The 9,173-nt window shown below is 53.6% G+C and overlaps 1 protein-coding gene across 11 annotated transcripts in view; it reads left to right on the top strand.

Moving 5' to 3' along the window:
• Positions 1-4,932: 4,932 nt before the first annotated feature.
• Positions 4,933-9,173, top strand: part of MEGF11 (multiple EGF like domains 11) — a gene marked incomplete at its 5' end in the record, with an annotated part of 235,928 nt that continues 231,687 nt past the window's right edge. For all 11 annotated transcript variants that reach the window (XM_082844320.1, XM_082844313.1, XM_082844321.1 and 8 more), the window contains one exon: positions 4,933-5,030. In XM_082844320.1, coding sequence (XP_082700446.1) covers positions 4,933-5,030 — 98 coding nt within the window. The remainder of the gene's footprint in view (positions 5,031-9,173) is intronic.

The raw sequence follows: 9,173 nt of genomic DNA, 5'->3' as shown, positions 1-9,173 counted from the left end.
AGAGCAGGTTCCAGCTACACGGACCAGGCTCCAGTGTCCAAGATTTTTGGCACAGTCAGGAGGACTAGGCAGGTGGTGGAAGCGAAGCAGATGGGGGAGATTTTTGCACAGATGGACCGTGAGGTCATCACGACTGAACCTGGGGCAGAGGCCATCTGTTTGTCTGTCTGCCCTCTGCCCCAGTTTGATGCATCTTGCTTCATGTGAGCAGCTGGTGTCTGGCCAGGTGTGTGTTGCCATCAGAGAGACAAGCTGGACTCTACAGGTGCTGGTGCTGGCGGGGCCCCCAGCAGAAGGCAGGACCTTCAGAGGATGCTGCCATCTGTAAGGTCTGCTCAGCCTGCAGGGCCGACCCAGGCCAGGACAGAAGGCCCAGGCTAGGAGGAGGGGTCCTTTGCTGTGATGTCAGTGTGTCTTTAATACCCAGTGGCAGAGTCCCTTTAACACCAGGTGCCAGGCACAGAAGGCCCTCGGGTGTTAGCGTAAACAAATGGATACGACCTCTAAGGATGCACATTGGCAGGACCAGGACTTCCTCCAGACTTGACGTTGGTGGAGAGGGGCAGAGTTTACCAAACCAGTATCCTGAAGAAGTCTGCTGCTACAGAGCTCCCTAGAAAGTTCTGTGGGAAAGACCGGGTGAAACAAACAGGTCTCTTTGCTCTGGGTCTTCCCAGAGCCTAAGGTCTGCTCAGATACAGTGTGGATATTTAAGATGAGGCCGTAGCGTGCCGCATTTCCTGAACGTCGCCTCTCAGGGAAATCTTGGTCTGGGAGATTTTTTATCAGTATCTCCTGGGACTAGCGCTTCATAGAACAGAATTTTCGAAAACGCCTCCCAAAGTTTCCCATGTTGCCCGCTTCTGCTCCGCAGGGCACACCCTCCCAGGCCCTCCAGCACCACCTGCACGTTCCTGCCTCCAGTCGCTTGCTTATGCAGTACTTCCCCTGAATGCCGTGTATTTCCCCTCTCCCTCTGCGTATTCTGTGCGCCTTAAGTCCCACCCCTCCACCAAGTTTTCCATGGGCTTCTGGGGGGACATAACCGCTTGCTGCTTTCTTCTCCGCAAATGGGCTGCAGCTGACTCGTGTTCTTTCTTTGTGTCCTGGAAGCACAGCCCAGGGCTGGGCAGGTGGCGCTCCAGGAGTTTGATTAGTTCAGGCCCTGCCAGGTGTGCGGAGTGACTACACCTGTGGGCAGGTGTGAGCCTCACCTCCAGTTCAGCAGGTGTAAAGCAGCCATACCTCCAGTCAGGAAAGAAATTTCTCCACCTCTGGAACGTCACTCCCTTCCTCTGCTTCTTACTATGCAAGGAGCGTGGGTCAGAGGGGAGGGAACCGGCTGATCTACTTACATGCTATGCTCTCTTCCTCTAAAGTGAAACCAGGGGCATTTTCTTATTTCATTATTATTATTATTTTATTTTTTTTCGGTACGCAGGCCTTTCACTGTTGTGGCCTCTCCCGTTGCGGAGCACAGGCTCCGGACGCGCAGGCTCAGCGGCCATGGCTCACGGGCGCAGCCGCTCCGCGGCATGTGGGATCCTCCCGGACCGGGGCACGAACCCGTGTCCCCTGCATCGGCAGGCGGACTCTCAACCACTGCGCCACCAGGGAAGCCCTATTTAATTATTAATGCCCCAAGTCAGATGGTGACTGCTGTGTTAACCTCTGTTACTCCGAATAGAGTCGGCCTAATAAGCACCGCGGCGGGATTGATTTTCCCTCAGTCATCTCAGAAGTATATGTCTTTGGGATCTGTCCTCAGAGAGAGCGAGCCCGGGAAGCCCCATTAAAGTTAATGACTATGAGTTGCCCCCAGGTGGGGATGGCTCCTTTCTGGCTGCTCTTCACTCCACCTCAGTGAAGTGTCGGAGACAAGTAGAAACACATTTTCTAAGATCAGTTCCCAAAAGGAACTGACTGGCAACAGACTAGGACTTGACCCCAGCCTCCAAGCATTTATGGACACATCGGAAAGATGAAGTCAATCTGCTGGGAAGGATGTCAGGGCAAGATGGGAGGTGATGAGCGCTGGACCGGCTGGCTGGGCTGGAAGCTACATGAGTGTAGTGTGCTGGCTTGAGGTAGGTGCCAAGCCCTGCAGCGGCGGGGGGAGCGGGGCTGGGGCCTGAGCTGGACCTGGCGTGGCAGGTGTCTGGATGTGCAGAGTTGAGGAAGAAGGGCATTGAGGGCAGGGGAGCCGTGTGAGTGAGGCTTGGTAGAGAGAAAGAGCGGGAGATGGGGCCAGCCTGACTGGGGAGGAGGGATGGGTGATAAGGTTGCATCTTTTAGACTGGCCGCTTCAAAGAAAAACTCTGAGGGCTGAGGGGGTCCTAGGGGAGTCACCTCTTCCACCCACAGGCCGACATCTTTCTCCCCCGACCACACCACCACAGAGGTGGACTTGGCCTCAGATGGCGAACTTTGTGAATGCTGGTGACAGGGCTGATCGAGGCTTGGGGGTGAGTCCTGGGGAGCATTCCCTGCTCGGTAGCCTTGACACACACACAGTAACGGGGGAGTGGGGCCTCAGACTGTGTAAATGCCACCTGGCTGGCGGTGTCCTGTGCTCCCGCATCCATTTCCACCTCCTGTGTGCTTATCCACGCACCTGTTACCCTCTCTGTGCCCTGGTGCCCAGGTATCTCACCGCCCAGTGGGAGTCAGCCAAACTGTCCTGTCCAGATCTGACTCAGAGAGAAAGGTTTTCACAAAGATTTCAACAGATCTCCCAAATTATAGCCGCGATCCTAGTTACCTCCATCTGCCACCCCTCTTCCATCACAAGGATTAAAAGGGGCCAGAGGCACAGTCTCCTCTAGTCCAGGTGGCCTCACCCTTTGATATTCTAAGCTTCGTAAGTTTGAAGATGTGGCCAGGGGGTCCTCTCGGGAGAATGCTGGAGATTACAGGAGCGGCCAAAGTAACGAGACAGGGCCGTGGAGAGAATCAAGATGAGGCATTCTCTGCAGTTTGCGTTCAGACTTTATGCCTTTCAGCGCTGCTGTCCCTTCGTTTATTTCGTTACTTGATTTATTTGATGTCTGATCAGCCCAACCCTCACCTGGAAGAAGATGCCCATCCTCCAAACTCAATGCCATGTCTTGGGCAGGCTCTTGCCCCTCCCAAAGGTGAAGGTCTCGCCTTCTCTTTGAGGAGAATGTGTTGGAATGACCGGCAGCCCTAGCGCTGTGTAGGGTCCAGTGAGTGCGGCGCCCTCTGTCCAGGTGCTCGTGGGGCCTCCGAGGCCTGGGGGCCGGTGGGGTGAGCGTATGGGGGAGTTAGGAGCGGCTGTGACTTGCAACTCCCAGACTGCAAATTGTGCAGAAGCACCAGAATTGCTTTTCTCTTTCTTAACCGATTTTCAGAATCCATTTAGCCAGATTATTTCCAGATCTCAGACAGAAAAACCTCATTAATCATCATTTGGACCCCCATGGTTACACAGAATTTGTGACAATTTGTTTATCTTTGAAGGAGCTGCTGAGAAAGAGTTTAACGAGGAAATTATTGGGGCTGGGAGGGGAGAGTTTAACCTTTCACAAAGGCAGGCGCTCCATTTAGCTTCCCTCGAGTACAAATGGGGGCGTGTGCGACATCCACGTTACGCTTCCTTGTCTCCAAGAAGGTGCTTCTCGTCGGTAAACTCCAGGTCAATGGACTAGAAATCCTCAACCGTTTCAATCCTGGGGACCCCTTTCCAATGTCAAAAGAGTTTCTATACCATCCCTGCCCCCAGTTGTTAGAAGCTGCTTTTTTTTTTTTTTTTAATGTGGCTGATTGAGAATAAAAGGTCCTTTGAATTCAGTAAAGCTTTTAAGCAAATCACGATCGCATCTGTGAACACGGGAAATATAGTGCTATCTTTCTGAGTCATAGTGTTTGTTCAGTCTGTAGCTGATGTTTCAGCACACATGAATTGCAGGTCCCCTGGGGGTGGCTCTGGGGCCCCCTGCACCCTCACCAGGTGGGAACCCTTGGGCAGTTCTCTAAGGCTGTAGGACCACGGAGTCCTGGACAGGAAGGAGTCTCGGAGGTCATTTCAGCCGCTCCCACCTTAATGGTTCTCTGCCTCTATGAGGAGCCCTTGGTTGGGGGATCCTCAATTCAAGGACCAAGGGGCTTGGTAGCTGTGGAGGGCCACTTAACCCCTGACTCAGGCTGTCACTTCAGGGGCCAGGATCAGGCTCCACAAGCTGATTCCTCAAAGCCCCTTACCAGGCTATCCAAGCCCTTCGCCCCCGGTTTGGTATGACGTGCAGAGAAGCATCACCCTGGGTGTCAGCGGCTGATAGCCCATGGGAACAAGAAAAGCAAGGACCAGCCTTCTGGGTGGCTTGTTGGACCAGAGCTGCTAAGAAGGGTTTTCTCAGCTTACCTGTCCCCAGGGCCATACCAGACACCTTTTTTCTCTGTCTTCATTGAAGGAGGGAGTAGAGAGAGGAAGTGAATGGGCAAAGCACATTAAAGATGAGGGAGAAGGGACAGGGGGAGAGTGTTGTCCTTAAGGTAGAAGATCAGGGGTTCTTGGTCCAAGGATGGGCTCAGGGGCCTGAGGGCACCCTGAAATCACAGCCAAGTGTCGTACGTGTGTGCGTTTTGTGGGGGAGAAGGTCTGTAACTTTCATTAGATTCTCAAAGTCCATGAACCAAAAAAACTTTCAGAAGCTCTGGCCTAAAATCTCAATGTTTCCCTGACTCAGCCTTCCCACTGCCCGGTTACTCAGAAGTGGTGAAGTGTTACGGTGTTAGTCAAAGCCTGCAAGTGTGAAATATCAGCTGCTCATTACACGATGACGATGGGAAACTTCGCAGCTTAGCGAGCCCCTTCCGCCGCTTCACGCGAGGAGTCATGGCCCCAAACAGATGCCTGGGAAGACGGTCTGATTAATGACGCTGCCTCCTCTGTTCTCCCGCGCAGGGCCCAGGATGGCGCTCTCGGTGGCAGGGCTCCTCGTCTGCTCCCTCCTGCAAACCGTCCTCTCCCTCAACCCCGAGGACCCCAACGTGTGCAGCCACTGGGAGAGGTAAGATGCGGTTCTTGGACAGCCAGGCACTCCCTCGGGGCCTCACCCTGGGCTTGGCACTGTTGGGACAAAAGCAGAGGCAGGAGGTACGGAAGCTGTCCACCAAGGGCCTGCAGTCCAGCTGGGGACACAGCACAGATGCTGAAAGGTGGGCCAAAGCTGTGTAGATTCTGTCTGAGACTCAGTGCTCTGGGGGTCAGGGTGGGGGCGTTGGGTGACAGGCAACGTGAATGATGCGGTCTGGTAGTTGACAGTATTCCTCCCTGCATTTGCACTTACAGCCATTTTACAGATGAGGAAGTAGAGGCCCAGAGAGGCTCAGTGCCCATCCCCAGAGAGGCGGGGTGCAGTGAGAGACTGGGGTCCAGATGAGCTGTGCTCCAATGCCACGATGCCTTCCTGGTCTCCCAGGACTGGCAATGATGCAGCAGCTCAGATGTGCAGGGCAGCCGGCAGCCTGCCCCGAGCAGGGTAGGTGAGGGGGCCCTGCTGCTTCTGATCTGGTGGGGTTAGAGAGGGCTGACAGGGGAAGGGCAGCTGCATTCTGGCTGCGGCACTAGGTCCAGGGGGAACAGGCCGGGGGCTCTGCAGATGGCCTGACTTTGAAGCACAAGGTGAAAGTATCGATTTTGGTGAGCAGAAAGACAGTGACCAGAGACCCAATCAGGAAAAACCAAATTATACCCTGGAATTGATTGACCATGCTGACCAGGATGACTCTGTCACTTAGATGTTAATAAATCAAATAAATAAAATTAAGATGAGCGCCCGACGGGGGAAGCGGATGGTGGAGGAGGGCAGGTGAGTGGGGAGGGCCGTGCTCCATGCCTGTGAGGGTGAATGCCCCAGCCCCACGGCAGGGAAAGTCCCCTCACCCAGGGCCTGGCGGGACTGGCTGGGAGGCAGAGGGATGGTGCCCACAGCAGTGTGGTCTCCAGTGACCGGGTGCTCCATGAGGGGTCCCGACAGAGTTGTGGCTGGAGCGGAAGGCAGCGTTGCCACCAGCGTGCTCCTTTTTGGTGAAGTGGGAAGAACACGAGATCAGTGATGAGACCTTGGTTCACACCAGTCTGGAGTTTTCCGTCTGTTAGCCCTGTGACTTTGGGGATGTCTCTGAACCACTCGGAGCCTACCTCTGCCTCTGTAAAGTGGGGAGAATCGTTACCCCTGCCTCACAGGCTTGTTGGATGATCAAGGCACCAGTTTCATGAAAGGGCTTTGCGGACCATGAAGCTCAATTATTGTCTTTCCTTGTTGACAACTCCAGCTTTGCAGGAACAGTTATCACAGACTTTACTGCACGTCAGGCACCCTAAAGTGCTGGTGAAAAGCAGATTCTCTTGGGTCCTCTCCGCAGAGACTCTGATTCCGTAGGTCTGGGGTAGAGCCTAGGCATATGCAGTTTTCATAAGCTTTCCACATGATTCTGTGGTGATCCAGGCCCCTTCCCTCTTCTAGTTTTGGTGAACGTAAACCTTTATTTCCCAGTGGTTGAGGGAGAAAGCAGGTGACTCCCACATTAGTCTTTGATTTGCAGACTTCAGTCTCAGCAATCCCCGTCTCATCCACCTTTCCCAGCTGGGACTCCGTTGCTTCCTGCCGAAGTCTGTGCTGTATCCCGGCTTCTGGAACGCCTCCTTCCTGTCTGCTCACCTCTGCCTTTCCCAGTGCCTCCAACCTCTCCTCCAGGAAGCCTTCCCTGATGGTAGGGCCCACCCTGACTTCCCTTTTCTCTGAGCGCCATTTGCACCAGTGGATCAGTTCAAACTTAAACCAAACTCACTAATTTTCTAAACCTGCCCGACATGAATACATTTGGAATGTGGAAATATTCTGATCCGAACTTGCACTGAGCTGGCGTTTCAGGCTGTTCGGGCTATCAGCTGAAGTTACTGCTTTGATGGGAGGACAAGGAGAGATTCCAGCAGCTAAGAGGAGGTCTGGGGCTTCTCCTGCCCCTAGGGAGGAGGTCTTGTGTGATGCCCTGTGCCACCAGGCGCCTCCTCCTTCTTGGCTCTTCCAGCTGAGCTCCATTGCCATCTACACGCGGATGAGCCTAGTCTGTGTTGTTCCAGAAACACACCCTGGTCCCCGGAGACCGCTTAGGGAGAATTTCCCAGCTGGATGAGTGCTTCTGGATGGCTCCTCGTTAATTACGCCCCTCCACCATAAAACCCAGCAGAAAGACCTCCCCTGGCTAGCAAAGCCCAGCTTTACAAGATTAATCTGGCCCCTCGTTAGCATGTTGGCAAATGAGCGTGTAAACCACCCAGCTATGAAGCCAGGGGCACACGCTTCACCCGGGGACTTGGAGTTGGTTCAAATTCTGGTTGCCTGATCGCTGGGCTCAGGGCACCCCTGCAGAGCTGGATCTGTTCCCCATGACACCCTCCCCACCGTCTCTGTTGGGCTGTTGCCCTTTCTCTGAGCACCCACTGTCCCTGTCTGTGCTACAAGGGGTGCCTGATTCCCCCAGGTGCTTAACAAAGGCAGGGAGTCTGGTCTGTGTGTGGTCTTTCTCCCCATCCCGTATTATGGTCAGGGAGGAACTATCCCTCGGTGCCTGGCAAGGAGGTGTGTCACTGCCAGTCATATAATGATGATGGCCAGCATCTATTAGACACTGACAGTGTACCTGTTAAGCATTTTATGTGTATTATCTTGTGTTGAGCATTTTACCTGTGTTATCTTGCTTTACCTTCCCACCACTCTGAGAGACAGACGCTATCACTGCCATCCTAATCCTTGCAATATTGATATGAAGTCCCTGGTAATAGTTATCATAGGTTTACAGGTAAGGAAATGGAAGCTTATACCAGCTAAATATTATATCTAAGGACAGGCTGCTAACAAGTGACAGGGTTCAAACTTGACCCAGAGCCCCTGTACTCTTATCCTGCCTCTAAGTGAGAGACTCAGTAGAGATGCAGGAGCCCAGGGTCATAGATTTTCAGAGTTGGAAGGGCCTTTGGGACGCCAGGGGCGGGTGTCGAGCTCAGTTTCTCCAAGGCTGGAGATGAAATGGGTTCAGGCCATGTCTTCATAGACATGTGCCTCTGATGCACATCTCTGATGTGCCGGCTGGTAGAGGCTCAGCAAGGACCCTTCTCACATCCTCCGTGCTTCAGAGAAACAGAATTTCCCACCACCCTGAGTACATGTGCATTGCTGACTGCTCCTGGCTTCCTCTTTCTGAATTCTAGACCTTTGACATTTCTGGCAGCAGAGAGCCTGCTAGAGACCCACTCGGGGGGCTGGCCTGCCCCAGCCCCCCTGCAAGTAAACCGACAGTTTTCTCAGGCAAAGCAGACGGGCTTTTATAGCCTGGACCTGGCCATCTGGACCAAGTGAGTGAGCCTTCTGGGGAAAAACACTGAATAATACCAACTGACACAAAAATTAATCCCTAAAATCTCAGCAGAGGTCCTCTTCCAGCCTGCATAGGAAGTGTGAGTCCTCACTTTACACCCTGGCCTGACTGCCTTTTCATACCTCTCCTGCCAGCACGGGCAGGTGGAAAGGCTTATTTTGATAAAGCTGGGAGCTGCTTCCCTGTGGCTTCCACCCCCTGGTCCAGGTTTACAGTTAACAGGCAGGTAACAAGATACCACTTCAATCAGGAGGTCCAGGGGCATGTCCTCGTTGCATCCCCAGCTATACTAGAGACATAATAAAGCAGAGGGTAATGGGTGACCTTGGGGAAGTCACTTAACCTCTCTGATGCTCAGTTCCCTCATCTGTAAAATGAGGATAACAATGCCACCACCTACCTTATAAGATTGCCTGAGGGGACTTCCCTGGTGGCGCAGTGGTTAAGAATCCGCCTGCCAATGCAGGGGACACGGGTTCGAGCCCTGGTCCAGGAAGATCCCACACGCCGCAGAGCAACTAAGCCCGCGTGCCGCAACTACTGAGCCTGCGCTCTAGAGCCCGTGAACCACAACTACCGAGCCCGTGAGCCACAACTACTGAAGCCCGGTTGCCTAGAGCCTGTGCTCCGCAGCAAGAGAAGCCACCACAATGAGAAGCCTGCGCACTGCAACAAAGAGTAGCCCCTGCTCGCCACAACTAGAGAAAAGCCCACGTGCAGCAATGAAGATCCAACGCAGCCAAAAAATAATAATAATAATGAGAAATTAAAAA

Source organism: Leucopleurus acutus, assembly GCF_964270905.1.
Source record: "Leucopleurus acutus genome assembly, chromosome: 1".
Taxonomy (NCBI): Eukaryota; Metazoa; Chordata; class Mammalia; order Artiodactyla; family Delphinidae; genus Leucopleurus; species Leucopleurus acutus.
This window is presented reverse-complemented; position numbering and strand designations above follow the sequence as displayed.